The sequence below is a fragment of the Xiphophorus hellerii genome, chromosome 6, assembly GCF_003331165.1.
Source record: "Xiphophorus hellerii strain 12219 chromosome 6, Xiphophorus_hellerii-4.1, whole genome shotgun sequence".
Classification (NCBI taxonomy): Eukaryota; Metazoa; Chordata; class Actinopteri; order Cyprinodontiformes; family Poeciliidae; genus Xiphophorus; species Xiphophorus hellerii.
The window spans coordinates 5,407,470-5,425,082 of record NC_045677.1 but is presented as its reverse complement, the minus strand read 5'-3'; the positions used below and the strand labels follow the sequence as shown (position 1 = coordinate 5,425,082).

Here is a 17,613-nt window from a genome sequence, read left to right as displayed (position 1 = left end):
ACTGAAACACCTCTCATTTTAGTGTGAGCTTATTTTAAATCTTTTCTTAAGATTATATGACCAGTTTTTGCTTCTCCTTTTTTTTCTTAACAATTATGATTCCCCTGAATCAAAATAGAAATCATATCAATGTAAAATAAAAATGTGTGTCATAGCTCAACCTTGCAATACAAACTGCTTGTGAAGGATCTGCAAATCCTTATATATATATATATATATATATATATAAGCCAAATAATGAAATTGATGTGACACATATCATAACCAGACAGCCAGTTGTTAGACTTCCGTTTTCACTAACCACCAGAAACTGCCTCCATTGTGAAAAGTGTGCAGACAAAGGTGATTGGCGTCCCTCTGCTTATTCACTGAGTAAACAAAGCAGCGGCATGTGAAGAGGAAACGAGAGAGAAAAATCCATTTTGAAGCGAACTGATTAAAGGAACATGATGCAACACGAGTCTAAAGAAAGGAGGAAGTTTCATCTAAGTAATGTTTTTAATGTTTAACAGCTGGAGCAGACTCTAAGGATTAAAAGTTGAACGTTGACTCTTCTGAACACATATTTCATGTCACTGTTGCCTATGTAATGTAGCCTAATATACATAAGATGGTAATAGGCAATGATGGTTTTGCATGTGGCCATTAGTTATCTAATAGACAATCGCATTACCTGTTTTGACGCAAAATTAATCCCGTAATCTATTTTAGGTTTAACTTCTGTCTTCCTTTTTGAAACATTTGCATTGCAGAATTATGTGTCACACAAAATGAAAACGTCTCTCTTAAATATGCGAACCCCATTATTCTCTTTTTCCCAACTTAAGAGGTGATACTTGAAAAAAAGGGACTTAAAAAACAACACAATTTACATATAGAATAGTGAGCAAAAAACAAACAAACAAAAAAAAACCCCACATATTATTTACTATTACAAAAACATCTGGAGTTAGTCATTGGTCAATTTACAATGCACCTGGACTAGAGCCTGTGAAGCAGCTCCACAGCATGATGCTACCAACATCATGCTTGACAGTTACGGTGCTAGTAGGTTCTTAGGCCTTACTTTGACAGGCCTAAACATACTCATCTAAAACATGGCCGCTTTGTGAACTCAAACAAAACCTTTTGTAAGAAGTGCAGAATTGGAAGGTAATTCAATGAAAGAATATACCATAAAATACAGATTATTTTTATTGCTTGTTCATGGTGATAGGGATGTACTCTACACATGGAATTGGGTTGGATCACATGGCAACCAACCTCTTGACTTATAGACCTTTTCCTGGTTTCTTTGCGGAAGAAGGAACCTCGAAAAAAAATACGTCTTATGTTTTGGATAAATAATATATTATGTCAATAAAAATATTTTTGAAAGTGACTCGTAAGAATGGACAAATTGCATAAAACGGTTATTTAACACTTCCTCTGAAGGTTTCCTCGACGTAATCCTTCGAGTAACTTACATTCCCAGAAAGGGGGAGACTGAGAAAGTGCAAAGTCATGCTACATTGTGGCGTGGTCAGGACTGGAGAAGTGAACTGAGGAGATGCGTCGCGTTATTTGGTAAAAGTATCGCGAGATTTTGGTGAAGGTATATAAATCCAGTCGACACAGCCAGCCGTTGCACTCTGTACGGCTTTGGATGCGAGGTGAAATTTTACAAAAGGTAGGTGTTTAAAAAAAAAGAAGAAAATGACAACTTTTCTCTATATATGTATTGCTTTGGAGTAGTTTTTTTGTTTTAAGCTTCCAATTCGCGGTGCTTAAAGGTCAGGGAGTTCTCTTTCGTGTTTTTGAGGAATTCAACAAGTGTTTTTTTCTTCTCTTTTTTTTTTTTTTTTTTAAATCACAAAACTGTAAATCCAGTGTGACAAGAGTTAGCTTAATCGGTATTTTCTGTCCGACATTGATGGATTTATCTGAAATCAGTTTTTTTTTTCTTGTCATTTTTGAATGTTTACCAGGTAAACATACATTTCGGTTCGTAAAGAGTCATTTTTCATAAGCGCCGCGCGCTCTTCGACGAAAGCACGATGGGGGGGAAAAAAATAAGTTTGCATTTATTCATACCCGGAAACACCTGTGAAACAAGAGAAGTGGTCATGGGTTATGTTTCGAAAGATCCCAACTGACTGCAGGCTATTATATACTCAGGCATGTAATAGCCTGAGTAATTTATTGTAAGGTAATGATGCACAATTACCTTGTCTGCGGTATTTAGCTCTCAGTGAATGATGAGATTTGTTGCTCAACAATATAATTAAGTCAACGTGCATTTAGATTTCTCGAATCTGTTCGCATCTTTCACAAATAAAATTGAATTCAAATTCAAAAATACTTTATTAACCCCAAAGGGAAATGTAATAATGTCCCTAAAGTCAGGTGTGAGAATGGCTGACACAAACATTTCTTGCAACTAGCTGTCGTTGTGTTCAAAGAGCAGAAAAGTCGGGAATTTCATTTAATTATTTTTGCACGAAACAGGATGTGTAGTTTTGTAATATCAGCATTTCCTCCACCCATCCTTTACAGACTCTGTCTGAGCTCAGTAAAATAATCTAGTGAGCTTTTGTTTATATTTGAAAATGAGCAAGAAAAAAAATAATCTTTGAATACTATTTGAACATTTAAAAAAAAAAAATCTTTGAGAATTTAGATAATTTTTCATCTGGAACTAAATTGAAAATGTGTAGGAACCCTGAAAAATGTAATGAAATAGAATATTAAACATTACTGTAGCCATGTGAACGATCTCACAGACTTTGTAAACAAAACTTCTTTTTTTTTATTGCACGAGTTGAGCAAGTGGGCTCATATTTATATTAGACATTCCTTTTATAAAATAAACAAGCAGCTGTAAGTTTTCAGAGAGGATGTGTGTAACACTCGGCCATTTCCTTCTCAGTTTGACTGAAGATGGCTGCAGGCAACGCAAAGATTGGAAAACTGGCTCCAGACTTCTTGGCTAAAGCGGTGATGCCGGATGGACAGTTCAAGGACCTGAAGCTGTCGGATTATAGAGGTAAGACCTTTCCTTCGCTGCAGGAAGTGGTTTTTATTTTTTTTAACAGACGCTACCTATTAAGGTTTGAATTTACCTCCCTACCCCTTAGAGCAGGGGTGTCAAACTCCAGTCCTCAAGGGCCGGTGTCCTCCAACTTTTAGATGTGCCTCTGCTGCACCACACCTGAATAGAATAATTAGGTCATTAGCAAGGCTGGGAGAACTGATCTACACAAGGAGGAGGTAATTAAGCCATTTCATTCCAGTGTTTTGTACCTGTGGCACATCTAAAAGCTGTAGGACAGCGGCCCTCGAGGACTGGAGTTTGACACCTGTGCCTTAGAGGTACAAAACTAATCTCATCTTATTTCCTCTCTGCACAGGAAAGTATGTTGTCTTCTTCTTTTATCCGCTGGACTTCACGTTCGTGTGTCCCACCGAGATCATCGCTTTTAGCGACGCCGCTGAGGACTTCAGGAAGATTGGCTGCGAAGTCATCGCTGCCTCCGTAGACTCTCACTTCTCCCATTTTGCATGGTATTCAACAATCCTTTGTTGTTTTTGCATTCTCGGTGACTACGCATAGTGCTTCAAAAATGCTGCCGTTTCCTGTTTTGTGGTCTTCAAGGACAAACACACCACGTAAACAGGGCGGTCTGGGTGCAATGAAGATCCCACTTGTGTCTGACACGCGGCGCACCATCTCCACAGACTACGGTGTCCTGAAGGATGACGAAGGCATCGCCTACAGGTGGGATGGATGTTAGGTTTTGCCCTCTGGTCTATGCACCAATCTCAAAATGCTCTTCGATTGCTAAAGGTCACAATAGACTTCCCAGCTTTTGTCTGCTTTACCTTTGGCTGATTTGGATTGAACCTGATGTAGCATTTGTTATTTGTTGATCCTAAAATCCATAAGATTCATATATATTTCCTGTATTCTAGGGGTCTGTTCATCATTGATGACAAGGGTGTCCTGAGACAAATCACCATCAACGACCTCCCAGTTGGACGCTCTGTTGAGGAGACCTTGCGTTTGGTTCAAGCATTTCAGTTCACAGACAAACATGGAGAAGGTTTGTGTGTTGCTTCTGTTTTTGCCACTTTTCTTTTGAAATTGTACACGCTTCTTTTCTGGAACCTCTTTTATCTTTAATCTATGCGCCTGGGCTCATTACTTGTTTATCTCTTCAGTCTGTCCAGCTGGCTGGAAGCCAGGAAGCGACACCATCAAGCCGGACGTGCAGAAAAGCAAAGATTTCTTCTCCAAGCAGTAATAAACTCAAGACCACAGTCTGCCGCCTGCTCTAGCAGATTTCATTTTGCGATAGCACGTCCAATAATGTTTGACTCGGAGCTATGTCGTCATCATACCATGTGTGTGTATTATGTCTGTATAAACTGTGGCCCTGGGACCAAAAGACAGTAATTATGCTGTGGTAGCTATTTTATACTGTAGTCAGTTTTTGACAGGTAACTGAGCAGTCGATCATTAGTGGTGCATACAAAGGAGCTCACAAACGTTTTCATTGGAGCAAAGGCAAGACCATCTGCTCAAAATGTTGTTTTTTTGTGGTTTTTTTTTCTCTATACTCTGAACAAAATTATTTCACCTCAATAAATTATGTGTTTGACTTATATGGTGATGTTTTCATGTTTGTCAACAAAACTGCTAACATTTCTGAAAACCCTTGAATTAAATAATTGTAGAATTAAGTAGACATTTGAATTTTCTCTACACAATAATTTGTAAAGATGAATCAAAAGCAATTTATATATATTAGGATGAACACACACATATACAGTACAGACCAAAAGGTTGGACACACCTTTTAATTCAATGAGTTTCCTTTATTTTCATGACTGTTGACATTGTAGATTCACACTGAAGGCATCAAAACTATGAATAACGCATGTGGAAATATGCACTAAACAAAAAAGTGTAAAACAACTGAAAATAGCCCTTATATTCTAGTTTCTTCAAAGTAGCAACCTTTTGCTGTGATTACTGCTTTGCACACACTCTGCATTTTCTTGATGAGCTTCAAGAGGTAGTCACCTGAAATGGTTTTCACTTCATAGGTGTGCCCTGTCAGGTTAATAAGTGGGATTTCTTGCCTTATAAATAGTCATGAAAATAAAGAAAACCCATTGAGTTAGAAAGGTGTGTCCAAACTTTTGGTCTGTACTGTATATATTTGAAATATTACTGGTATTCTCCTGTACTCAGGATTGATTAGGAAGAAAAATTCTAATGAACATTAACAGGGTTGGGGTTAAAAAAAATATTGTATTTCTTTGGTAGGGCTGCTGCAGAAGCTTAATGTTAACTTAATCCAGTGTTTCCCAACCCTGGTCCTCAAGACACACTGTCCTACATGTTTCAGAGATTTCCCTGCTTTAATGTACCTGATTCAACTGATTGCAGTTCAACAAACACCTGTTAATCAGTCATCAATTGAAATCAGCTGGACTGAAGCAAGGAAATACCTAAAACATGCAGGGAGGTGTGCCTCGAGGACCAGGGTTGGGAAACACTGTTTCAAGACTTGCATAAGGGTATTTTCTTGTTGGAACTAAGGTTAAAATTTTACAGTAAATTCAGAATATTCACCTATTTTTGCTCAGTTAAGTTGTATTAGAATTTTTTTTATTTGAAATTAAAATCTTTAATCCGTCACTCGAGTTAAAAAAAAAATTCGTTATGACGGTAAGTGTGAATTCATGACCATTTTATTATAGAGTGTCTTTTTTTTCGTCTAGCGCGGGAAAACTTCGCTGGTTAAAGCTTATCGTTAGTTGACTGGAGGAGCTGCGGGCTCGTTTCCTAGAGTCCTAACTTATTTACAAAATATCGTCTTAGAGCGTACTCAAAACTCTAGACATCACACTAACTTCGAAAGAAGAAAAACATTATCTTTTGGGATACATTTACATATTCCTAGCTTATTCGGCGTCTTCGCTAGCTAATTTAACCGTTGGAAGTGACTCGGCTAACTACGGTGCGACGCAAGAAGAAGGGATAAAAATGGCGTCCGGGAAAATGCGTCTGAGAGGAAACAAGGAGGGAACTGCTGAGGTTTGGAAACAACATACTCCATAAAGGCTAAAGCCAAAAAGATGTCTTTGCTCAAAATGCGTTAGTGAATGGCATTTCTAGTGCAATTGACGTTATTATTTGTTCATAAGACAGAGAATACAGCCTTAATTAGCTTGTCGAGGTTCACTTGAATAAATGAGAACACGAATTTATATACTATTTACATTCAGTAGACACAGAAATATATATTCAAGCCATGATCCAGTTTCTCAGAAAGCAAAATATATATATATATAAAATCGAATCTAAAGGGAAAATATACCTAATTTTTCAGTACCTTGAGCATCTTTAATCTGCTGCACTTTAATAACTACAATTACCTAAAGCCTTTAACCTCCACTAGATTATTTTACACCAAAAGCAGGATATTTCATACCTACTTTTATTTCGGTAATTCTAACTGACCCGAAAGAGAAGCTTGGTCTGATTTCACGTAAAGGAAAGAACAAAAAAAAAAAGAATTTTACTTTTAGAACTGAAGTATTGAAATTTGTGAATTTTGTTGCTGATATTCTAATTTGCCGAGATTCACCTGTATTTTATCTCCACGGCTTTTTATGTTTTATTTTTTCACTTTTCAAGTGGACCGGATTATTCATCCAGGACTTAAAAACCAAACAAGAGTCTCTGGTCTTTGTCAAGAGGATGATGGCCATCGCAGTCTCTTCCGTCACCTACCTGAGAGGGATTTTTCCTGAGAGCGCCTACCGATCCAGGTATCTTGATGGTGAGCAAGATACACTGCAGAAAATTCCAGAAAATTTCCCCATAATTTGCATTCTTTACAGACTCCCTGCAATGACCTCAAATTATAACGTTATCTTACAGTAATGGAACGTGTCGGAAACAAATGTTTTGATATGTTATACTCTAAAAATCGATGTCTGTTTTGCTAGATTTGTGCATTAAGGTTTTGCGTGAGAACAGCAACACTCCTGGCGCCAACAAAGTGGTGAAATGGTAAATTTTATTTTAAATAGGCAGATCTGAAAGAATGCTGTCGTTATCCCTCCCAATGATAAATTACACTTTTGTCCTTACGTATGGTCTCTTTAGGATGATGGGCTGTTTTGACGCATTAGAGAAACAGTATGTAAGTCCCATCCTCTATTGCCTTTAGAATTAAAACAGCCAATTTCTTCCCCATTTTTTAAAATTATTGTTCCATGTTTTCCTATAATAGCTCCATATCATATGCATTGGGGTGAGTACCTTGTAATTACTGAAGCAATATGTAGATTTGATGTGATAGTTGGCATTAACAATTTCCTTTTTTCTTTGGGTGGGGGGCAAAATCTAGGTTTACACTGATCCAGAGGACCGTAATGTAAGTTGTATAACACACTTAATAATGTGACGTGTCAATCAGAAATACTGAGTTTGTATTGTTTAACTTGCAGTGCATCATTGAGTCTTACCAGTTCAACTTCAGATACACTGAAATGGGACCAGAAATGGACATAATCAGGTGGGGACGGATTTCCTTTTGTAGTAAGTAAATAAATATGCGTCTTTATGAGCTGACTTCAGTAGAAGGTTGGTAAATCCTTCATGAAACCTCAGGAACAACGCGAAGGGGATGCAGGTGGCACTGGAGGACACCAAGAGAGCCTCTGTGCTGCTCATCAGGAAGCTCTTCCTGCTTCTGCAGAACCTGGACGCCCTCCCCAGCAACGTCTACCTCACCATGAAGCTCTACTACTACGATGACAGTAAGACGCCAAACCGTTTCAGTGTGATTAACTCCTCAAGCAGAATGTTGCTGAAGACATGAAGAAATAACAGCTGCCCTTTGTGTAAACCGCGGGTCTTCAACATGCGGTTCTGGAGCTGCAAGTGGCTCTTTGGACCTTCAACAATGGCTCTTAGTAACTTTGGCTACACGTGAGAAAGAATCAACTTTTTTTTTTTTTTTTTTTAAATCCAGCTGTAATAATAGTTAAATTTTCCGATTAAATAATCTCACTGAATTTCCACAACAGGATGACACTAAAGGTGTGATATTTGTTTTAGATCAAATTTTCTTGTCAATATGTTGGAGCCTGTAAGCTATTTTTCTACGTAATTTTCCATAAGTATCAACATCCCATAAAGAGCAAATTTTTAGACCTGAAAGTAGAAAAAAATCTGTGGTTCTTTAAAAAGTTTCAAGTTTTTCTTTTTTCTAGGGATGCACCGTGTATCGTCAGTAATATGGCAGGGTTTTCTGCAACGGCAAAATAAAAGCCACCACGCCTTCGGAATAAAGTTTTTTGTATAGATATTTATGCTATGTAACTGTGTAAAACATAAAATGGCTACTGTGCGCTGAGCTGCTGCTCTCAAGAGCAGTTTGAAGTAGAGGGAGAGTTTTGTATTTTTGCAGTTTTACGAAATAAACCAAAAAAAAAAAACCAAACCTCATCCCTGCACCAAAACTTTTAATTAAAAAACAACTATTTTCTAAACTGATGTGTTTCCATTAAGCAAATTCATTTTCGAAATATCAAATTGCAAATTGTACGTTCAATGGAAACATGCAGCTTACTGTATGTTGGACTGAAAAGCAGGCCATAAAGCCACTCTTTTCAATTCCGCTACTTTGACTAGTTCTCTTCCTTCCTAAGCACAACCCAAGCACATCAGTAGATGAAGTTATTCGCTTTCTGACTTTATTTGCTCCGCTTCCAAAGTTACCCCTGCAGACTACCAACCACCAGGCTTCCAGGAGGGGGTGCACGACCGGCTATGGTTTCAAGGGGTTCCAGTGCACTTCAAAGTGGGCCAAGTGCACACAGCCTTCCACTCCCTGAGGGTCCGAGTGTCTATGGAGCAAGGCCAGGTGAAAAAGCTGCAGGAAGGAAACTATGTGAAGGAACCTGTGCGGATTTCCCAGAGGAAAGAGGCGATCAAGGTGGGTTTAGACTGGAGACTCTGCTAGTCCGTCATTCATTATTTACTTCCTGTCCTTTTTCTCAAAGGACTAAGTCAACTTTTTTATTTTTTATTTGGGTTCCAATGTTTTCTTTGCTGTTCTTACATAATCCTCTTCAGAGAAAAGACGATGAAGGTCTTCCTTCTGAGGACGGTAGGGGTTTCTGTCTAAATAAAGTCATTCATTTCAACAATTTTCTTGTATTTTCGACGTTTTTTGAACGTTCTAAAGTAAAGTGTGCCAACTTTACTTTCAACAGAGTCTGCACAGTTCAAGAAACCCAGCAGGCCACTGACTAAGGTACAACATGACTGGCAGAAATACGTACATGTAGAGGCTTCAGAAGCAAAACATAATATTCAGAGCTTCACTTGAGTCATGATTAAACCTGCAGTATATGACTTTACAAAAAAAATATATGTTTTTTATTACAAATTTGTTAAAACTGTCAGGATGTCGAGACTTATAATCTGTGAATAGATTGATCTCCTCCATGAGCTACTGTTGCCATTTCTAGGTCAAAAACAACCTAGATCAATCAGAGCTAGGAGGAGGGGCTTAGCACTGCCAATCAACCCCATGTACCTACTGCTCAATGTGTTAATGATGGAGAAGCAACTTACCCTTACAGAAAAACCAGAGTAGGTGGGGGAGTGATCAGTGACTGTGATTGAGTGCTAAGCCCCGCCTCCTGGCTCTGATTGGTTGTTTCTAGGTAACAGTGGGAGAAAGCAGAGGAGCTCGATTTTCTTTTTTTCAGATTATTCATCTTATAGCATACTGTCACGACATTGTGAGTTTTAACAAAACTGTAAAAAAAAAAATAAAAAAATTCATAAACGTTGCATACTGCAGCTGTAAGGTGTAAAACTTTTGTATTTTTTTCTCTGTTAGAAGAAAGCTGCTCCGAAATCTGCGGCGAAGAAGAAGAGGAGAAATTAAGCCAGGAGACCAGCACAGCGTTACCAGTTTATTAGTGTGATATTTACAAACATTTCTCAGTTTACAGTCAGCTGTGTATGAAGGAAACAAACAGTAAGGCCAATTTCATTGGTATGATTTTTTTTTAAAGGTGGTTTATTACATAGACGTTTGAAATGTGTTCAATTTCTTTAGATTAGAGTTGGCAAAAAGTAAACTAAAAAATTGGACTGATTGTAAAGCACTTCTGTTGTATTGTAAGAGTCTGTAAAATGTGGTAGTATTTATTCAGCTAGAGTTGCAAACGTGTAAATCTTGAAGATGGATATAAAACGACATGATTCTCATCGTTCAAGGCTCGTTTGTCTGTATTCATATTTGATTTTTTCCTCCCTCTGAGTGATGGCAGATGGCCGGTTCTGTCCGATCCTCTCCACCTCCTCCAGTCTCTGGCTCAGGTTGCTTCCTCCGGTCGGCACTCTAAAACAGGCTGTCCACGTCTCCCATCTCCACAAACACGGTCTTCAGCTGGGAGTAGAACTCCACGGTCACCTGGCCGTTCTCCCGCCCGATACCTGGTGGATGTAAGGGTATGAAATGCTGAGAATGGGGACGAAGACAAGACTTTACAGGATTAGGGCACTGAACAAAATAAAAAGGAACAATCAAGACTTTAATTTCAGAATTCTGACAACAAAAGGTAAGAATAGTAATTAGTCAGAGGAGGATTAGTGGCTCTAATCGTCGTCCGTAGGACTTAAAGGTGCTGATATTGCTTGAAATTTCATATTTGTCACGTTGCAAACAAATTTCTGTGCATTTTTATGTGGTAGACTAACAAACTACATCATGAAGATGTATGTATTAAAAGATGGTTGTACAAAGTAATCACTGGATACAAATAAAAACCACATTTCACAACTTTTTATTTGGAAAAGCTGTTTTACACTGCAACAATAAAAAAGCTTGGCAAGTTTGTTAGTCTAGTTTCAAGAGCAAATATCTTACTACACTTGAAAAGTTTGTTTTAAGACAATAATTCCTCAATATTGATGTCAAATTATTAGTTATAAGTTAAATAAAATGTCAGTGGCACAAGACATTTTAGTTTAAAACATGAAAAAGATTTGGTTTTTTTAATTGACATAAGACAAGCTCCTTTGTGTTGTTGAAAAGTTACTTGTAAGTTAGCACACTTGAAAGAAGACACAACTGAGACATTTGCACTAGAAACTAAACCAAAATTACTTGGTAAGATTTTCTGTTTTTGCAGTGTGTAATTGCCCCTTTTGCACATTTTGATTTTCACACCAAAACTGCTATAAGGAAGACATAAAAAAAATGACACAATGTTGTAATTTGTACATGACGTTGGTCCATTGGAAAACACTCGTTCTGGCTGCACCTGACATTTTGAAGCCTCCGAATGGAACCTCCACAGGAGTGATGTTGTAGTTGTTGATGAAACAGGAACCGGCCTTGAGCTGTTCCACCACACGATGGGCTCGGGTCACATCCCTAGGTCACGCAACATAGTACGATTCAAAAAATAAAAATGTTTACGCGTCCAAAAAAACATGAACAGAAACCGAAACGGTGACTATGCGACGTCGGTTTTCCTGATACTTCTCTTGTTTTGTTTTTGTGTATATATATATTTTTTTCTTTAATCGCACACCGACCTTGTAAAGACGCCTGCAGCCAGACCCATTGTTGTGTTGTTGGCTCTCTGCAGAACCTCCTGTTCTGTTTCAAAGGACAGCACAGACATGACAGGACCGAAGATTTCATCTCTCACACACGTCATGTCGTCTGTGCAGTCGCCTGTGGAAAGATAAAGGACGGTCAACAACTTTACTTAAGACAATTTCTATAAATCATGGTAATCTAATTACTTTTAATGATAATACAATCAAAGCCTAAACACAATATTAAAGGACTTCATGTTTTGTTAAAACTGGGGTATGTAACTTTTATAAAAAGTATATATATATTTTTTACATATTTGTTAAAATTGTCACTATTGTCATGTAATATGAGACAGATAATTGTGAAAAAAATTAAGTTCCTGTGCTAGCTAAAGAAATAAACCGCTCGGTCAGAAACAAAAAATCAGAGCCAGGAGGCGTATCTTAGTGCTGTCAATCACCCTTACTGCGCCACTACAGTTTCTCCCCTCCAGCAGAGCCTGCCGACCGCTGAGGCTAGTTAGCATGACTACCAGTGATGGCGGATAAACGGTTTTCCTGAAACAGTAAATTGTTTCTCCGCCATTAGCACATTATACAGCGTGTAGCCGAGCTGATTGACAGCATTAAGACCGTCCTCCTGTCTCTGATTGGTGGTTTTTGACCGGGAGCAGTGCATTTCTTCAAACGGAAAGGGGATGGAGGAGTTTGATTTTTTTTTCCGCAGATTATCTGTCCCATGTAATACTATCACATGGGATAGTGACAGTTTTAACAAATTTTAAAAAATAATATATACTTTTTTAATTTATAAAAGCTACATACACCAGCTTTAACAAAAAATAAAAGGATTAATATTCTTGAATCGATTCCGAAAGAGAGTTGAGTTTTTTTGTGCTTTTTGTCGCCCCCTGCTGGAAATAGTACAGCTTGGTTGGCTTTTCTTGCTGTTTTGAATTCATTAAGAAAAATATCCGAGTGTAAAGACTTACTTAGGACACATGGAGTCATGTAGTATCCACTTTTAAGTTTGGGGTCAGATGGGACAAAACGTTCTCCTCCACACAACACCATGGCTCCCTGACAGCACAGCATCACAACACACATCAGAGTCTGAACACACGGACGTTTGAGGAACGTTTTAAAGGGACTTGCCTCTTTTTTTGCCTGTTCGACAAAGGATAGCACTTTGTCCAGATGAGGCCGGCTAACCAGCGCTCCCATCCTGGTGCTTTCCAGCAGCGGGTCTCCTATTGCTATCGCCTGGGTTCTTTTCACCACCTCCTCGACGAACTCGGCCAGGACGTCCTTCTGCACGTACACCCTCGTGCCGTTACTGCACACCTGTGAGTTACACGCTCAATCAACCAGGCAAACAGAAGCCAGCCGCATTTACCGAGCAACTCGGCTTCTGAGCTACAAACAGGTGAAAGTGCGGGATTCTCTCTCTACCTGTCCTTGAGACAGGAAGTTGGCCATGAGCGCTCCTCTCACAGCGTTCTCCAGATCGCTGTCCTTAAATATGATAAGGGGAGATTTGCCTCCGAGCTCCAAAGTCACCGGTTTGACCCCCTTTGATGCCATTTCCATGATCTGAAAGTTAGCGCCACATTCAAGAATACCCGTTATTCATTCTGTTTATAGAAATTTCACAATTAAAGGGGCAATATTATGTGTTTTTCAGCCATACATAGTGCCACTTTAAAGCACAATCAATAACCTTAAGTTTCTATGAAAGTGCTGTATCTATCGAATAGGACTTCAAAAAATGTCATTTTGTAATTTAAAGGGCCAGTATTGTGTAAAATTGACTCTTTTGAGCTTTACAACATTTTTTAACGAGCTAGCCAGAAGCGCAGGCATTTGCTAATTGCTGTAGGCTAGTCTGAAGGATAACGGCGCAGATCCTTCAAGTCGGGGCTAGGTCCCAGGCGTTTTGCACAACTGAATGGTTGCCACGGGAGATTAAAGCAACACTCCAGGTATGTTTTTGATGAGGGAATAACATTATAACATGATGTAAAAGTAAAAAAAAAAGTCGATTTTACATAATACTACCCCTTAATTAAATGTTGACAATAGAAGCACTGACCTTCTGTCCCGTGGGCACACTTCCTGTGAAGGACACCTTATCGACATCGGGGTGGTAACACAGCAAGCTGCCAGTTTCCTGTCCACCCTGTACCACGTTGAACAGCCCCTCTGGAACTCCAGCCTTAGCGTAGATCTCTGCCAGTAGCACTGCTGTTACTGGTGTGACTGGGGACGGCTTGAACACCATGGAGTTCCCTGTGTTGGAGGACAGGAAGCAGAACAACTGACGCCTAAATCGTCTGACTTCTCCAGTCAAAGCAATGTTTGGTCGGTTCATCCAGCCAGGTCAAAATGAATTGGTTCATGTTCATAGTTCATTACAAACTGATCTCCAATTTCAAATGTTTATTTGTCGTAATTTTTCTGCGTGAAAAGTTCAAAAGAAAAAAATACAGGTCATGATACTGTATCATTCACATATTAGCATATGGATTATGTGGTAGACATGTTTATTTTCTCCTGTTGTCTTTGTTCACATAAAGTATATTTTATAATGGCTGCATTAATAAAATAACGACTCCCATTCACATGTTTAAATTCTGACTGGAAAACGGTCCATTAAGACGAACCTTTGTAACGCTTTTAACCAGCAAATCAGAGCAGATGGCTTTAATGTGATTTTTTTTTTCTTCTTTATCCTTTCAGATCGTACTTATAATATTTTGGTCATGAGAGGGCCGACACCGCAAATATCCTCTTTCAATAGCTGCAGCAGAACAATCCTCCATGTAACCTGGTAGCTTTAAAACAGCTCCAACTGCGCTCAGGTGTAGCTTAGCTAAACGTTTTCTTCAGCTAACCTGGCATATGTTGCGATTAATTTGGAGCAAAATGTTTTTTCTAGCTTCCAGAGGAAATCCCCGTACCACAGGCCAGGGCTGGAGCAGACTTCCAGGCAGCGATCTGGAAGGGATAATTCCAGGCGCCGATGCCCACACACACTCCCAGAGGCTCCCTGCGGGTGTAGGCGAAGGATCCCCCCGGCAACTGAACATGCTGTCCTTGGCAGAAAGGAACAAAAAAAAAAGGAGAAAATTACGGTGGTATGTATGACATTCGTAATTGATAAACACTTCATTTATTAAAAACAGGTTCAAGTAATATATGTAGTCAAATTTATGATAAATATCTATCCCCGAAATTCAACTCATGAAAAGTGTTTCTCACTAATACCAGAACCTTCAATGAATTATGGAAAAAATTGTAAAATAAAATGTGGGTACTTAAAAAAAATATTTTTGCCTGTGGCACCAGATATTATTATTTTTAAATAGGCTTTTTATTGCCATATGGAACGTCTTGATTTTTTTTGCTGATGGACTTTGTGATGGGAAGATTTTGCGATTTTCCCATTATAAAATCGTGACATCATTCTTTTTTTTTTTTAACCTAACCTAGTCTTCTCAATTACTTTGTCCTTGTACCCTCTGCAAACCAGCTTAGCTGATCTTTGAATTTTTCTTAGCAGTTCTATACACCTAATGCGTCACTGTGCTAAGAACCCATTTTTAGAAAGTGTGTAAAAAAGAAATAAATTTGACCAAAAAAGCAAAACAGTCCCTCATGCGCAGTTTGTACCAACCTGCCAGAGTGCTGGCCAGTCCGGCGTAGTATTCTATACACAGTCTAGCGGAGTCCACGTCCAGACGGGCCTCTGTGATGGACTTCCCATTGTTGACCACCTCCATTTCAGCGATCTCCTCTCTCCTGCTCTGTGAATGACACCTGGGTGAAAACGCTTCAAGCTGTTTTGGTGTAGAAACGACGGGACCAACAAAATTTTAAACACACCTCTATTAAATGGGCAGCTTCTATCATGATCCTCGCCCGCTCCATCCCGGACATTTTGCTCCAGGGACCAAAGGCCGACTTAGCAGCCTTCACGGCCTGATCTACTTCCTCTCCGCTGCATGGCTCCAAATGGCACAAAACACGGCCTGGAGTGGAAAAAACAAACGGGCCGTTCAAAACATCAAATGAATCGTAAGTCATTTATATACACAGCCTTGTAAAAGTACCAACGCTCCTTTTAGAGTAGAAATAGAAAATGAGTTCACTAACGATGCTTCAGTCCGATATTAACATCTGTATCGGATTTTTCAATATCTAGATCGGGTATTGGTGACAATGTGCCTGAGCCGTAAGGTCAAGTCTATTCGGTCTAATTCTATGTTTTGTGCAACGTTAAGCTTTATTATTTATTTTACATTATATTTGAAATTCCTAATTGTACTTTCCGAACCATTTGAAAGAATTTGCAGAGTTTTATATATACCAAGGTAGCCAACCAATTGTTTTTGTCCGTTTCAGTTTCTTTATTATTGATTTTACATTGATTGTTACATTTACATTGTTATAGTCCTAATTGCAATGACTCCACAAATTAAAGTTAAACTACTGGTGTATTTATTTGTGTTGAAGCTAAGTAAAATTTTAGTTTGCTAAAAAAAAAAAAAAAATCTAGCATTTTTGATTTTCAAGTTGCAAAATGATGTTGCTAAAGGTTGGACCAATAGTCTTCACACAACAATGACCAAAGTTCAGCAGTTACGAAACGGGGTCAGTTGTGTGACTTACCCGTGGCTGGTTCGTAAACGTTTTCCTTCTCGCGGCTTTCTTGGCTTGTCCTTCTCCGTCCAGCCCAGAAGTTCAGCGGGACGGTGATGTCCACCGAACCCGAAGACAGGCACCTCACGGCGGCAGATAGAGTCGGAGCGGTTTTATTTCGAAACCGGAACCCGAGAAGTGTCCGAAGCATACTTACACCGTCCCTCTTAATTCTACTTTCAGCAGCAACTGTTAAAAAAAACAAAACAAAAAACAACATGCGGGTTAAAACCACGCAAAAACGTCCTTTTACAGCAACATGTGAAAAGTGAATAGCAAACGCGAACAGTTCCTCCACGGCTCCTTAGTGCACTTACAAACAGAAAACGTCACATTAAATGTTGAGGTGGAGATTATAGCTTCTACTAAAAGTGTTAAGTTGTCGCTTCGCCAGTTGTGCAGAGGTTTACGGGAGGTGGAGCAAACTGACGCTGCTGAACAGCGACCCATAGATAAGATGCTGCGAGTGCGTCAGGCTACTATGTCGCCATATTGTGAGTGGCAATTACATATTCTTTCCAGTGAAAAAAGGACAATTACACAATTTAAATAGCATAAAACAATTTTATGTGCCTAATCCCCCCCCCAATGTAATCAGACAGAAGAAAACCTACAATTACATGTGAATCTTGGTGTTTTTCAAAGTAACAAATAGAATGAATAAAAATAAATAGCATCTTAATAAAATGATAAATGAAGGCACTTAGCAAAATTCCGAATGACACATTTTCACAGCGTTAAGTATTTGACTTCAATGCCTACAGTAACATGTGTATGCTTTAACAGTGGAAACTACTTTCAGCAGTTGATAGAAAATAAGAAAAGGAGAAAGTGGTCACCAATAAGTTTTGTATTTACCATAATCTGTCTGTTTGCGCATGTTCGGTTTAAAACAGGCTTGTTCTTTTGACCATATGTGGGTAGTGTTGCCAAAAAAAAAAAGTACTCAAGATGAGTGTAGCTTCAAAAATAACATTACTTAAACTAAATAACAATATTTTAGTTTTCGGAGAAAACTTGCACCTCAATATCACGGACATATATTTATTCGTGTGCGTGGAGGCGTCTGCTCTTCGATATCTATGCTGCGCTCGCTCGCAGCGTAATATGCTATTTGATAGTCACGCTGTCCATCAAAAATAAAACGTCCAGAAAAAATATTCTTGTGTCGTAAATGAAATAAAAAGTTATCTTCCCTGCCATAAAAACTGAGCTCAAGTGGAAAAAAAGTGCCCTGATTTGATAAATGTCGGCGTCATAAACAGTGGGAGGAGCTCCGTCAC

The 17,613-nt window shown here is 38.8% G+C and overlaps 3 protein-coding genes across 5 annotated transcripts; 2 read left to right on the top strand and 1 right to left on the bottom strand.

Moving 5' to 3' along the window:
* The first annotated feature begins 1,534 nt into the window (after positions 1–1,534).
* prdx1 (peroxiredoxin 1) lies at positions 1,535–4,644 on the top strand. Its single transcript, XM_032564709.1, has 6 exons — positions 1,535–1,669; positions 2,909–3,025; positions 3,390–3,543; positions 3,635–3,757; positions 3,952–4,082; positions 4,201–4,644. Exons 2-6 carry the CDS (start codon positions 2,920–2,922, stop codon positions 4,281–4,283), a joined length of 597 nt encoding a protein of 198 aa, XP_032420600.1. The 5' UTR covers positions 1,535–1,669; positions 2,909–2,919; the 3' UTR covers positions 4,284–4,644.
* Positions 4,645–5,556: 912 nt separating this feature from the next.
* Positions 5,557–10,148, top strand: zte38 (zebrafish testis-expressed 38). Its single transcript, XM_032564712.1, has 12 exons — positions 5,557–6,085; positions 6,689–6,833; positions 7,003–7,066; positions 7,163–7,199; positions 7,290–7,310; positions 7,407–7,433; positions 7,507–7,574; positions 7,670–7,818; positions 8,779–8,999; positions 9,140–9,173; positions 9,280–9,320; positions 9,915–10,148. The coding sequence occupies exons 1-12, from the start codon at positions 6,035–6,037 to the stop codon at positions 9,960–9,962; spliced, it is 906 nt and encodes a 301-aa protein (XP_032420603.1). The 5' UTR covers positions 5,557–6,034; the 3' UTR covers positions 9,963–10,148.
* On the bottom strand, positions 9,978–16,770 carry aldh9a1b (aldehyde dehydrogenase 9 family, member A1b). Of its 3 annotated transcripts, none has more exons than XM_032564667.1 (12): positions 16,648–16,770; positions 16,301–16,519; positions 15,515–15,660; positions 15,306–15,435; positions 14,590–14,724; positions 13,722–13,918; positions 13,082–13,222; positions 12,785–12,973; positions 12,622–12,709; positions 11,624–11,765; positions 11,347–11,459; positions 9,978–10,541 (listed from the first exon to the last, which is right to left on the bottom strand). In XM_032564667.1, exons 2-12 carry the CDS (start codon positions 16,479–16,481, stop codon positions 10,396–10,398), a joined length of 1,608 nt encoding a protein of 535 aa, XP_032420558.1. In that variant the 5' UTR covers positions 16,482–16,519; positions 16,648–16,770; the 3' UTR covers positions 9,978–10,395. The 3 variants fall into 3 exon arrangements, with proteins under 3 accessions (XP_032420558.1, XP_032420559.1, XP_032420560.1); XM_032564668.1 differs by having other exon boundaries at positions 9,978–10,516; XM_032564669.1 differs by lacking the exon at positions 16,648–16,770 and having other exon boundaries at positions 16,301–16,641.
* Between the last annotated feature and the right edge of the window lie 843 nt (positions 16,771–17,613).

Excerpts from the sequence above, each read along its gene's own strand:
- prdx1 (XM_032564709.1), top strand. The coding sequence starts at position 2,920 with ATGGCTGCAGGCAACGCAAAGATTGGAAAACTGGCTCCAGACTTCTTG. Across the intron at positions 3,026-3,389 it reads GAAGCTGTCGGATTATAGAG|GAAAGTATGTTGTCTTCTTC; the intron begins GTAAGACCTTTC and ends CTCTCTGCACAG. Across the intron at positions 3,758-3,951 it reads GACGAAGGCATCGCCTACAG|GGGTCTGTTCATCATTGATG; the intron begins GTGGGATGGATG and ends CCTGTATTCTAG.
- zte38 (XM_032564712.1), top strand. The coding sequence starts at position 6,035 with ATGGCGTCCGGGAAAATGCGTCTGAGAGGAAACAAGGAGGGAACTGCT. Across the intron at positions 7,311-7,406 it reads TCCATATCATATGCATTGGG|GTTTACACTGATCCAGAGGA; the intron begins GTGAGTACCTTG and ends GGCAAAATCTAG. Across the intron at positions 9,174-9,279 it reads AGGTCTTCCTTCTGAGGACG|AGTCTGCACAGTTCAAGAAA; the intron begins GTAGGGGTTTCT and ends TACTTTCAACAG.
- aldh9a1b (XM_032564669.1), bottom strand. The coding sequence starts at position 16,550 with ATGTTGTTTTTTGTTTTGTTTTTTTTAACAGTTGCTGCTGAAAGTAGA. Across the intron at positions 15,661-16,300 it reads CGTTTACGAACCAGCCACGG|GCCGTGTTTTGTGCCATTTG; the intron begins GTAAGTCACACA and ends TTTCCACTCCAG. Across the intron at positions 15,436-15,514 it reads AAGCTGCCCATTTAATAGAG|AGCAGGAGAGAGGAGATCGC; the intron begins GTGTGTTTAAAA and ends TGTCATTCACAG.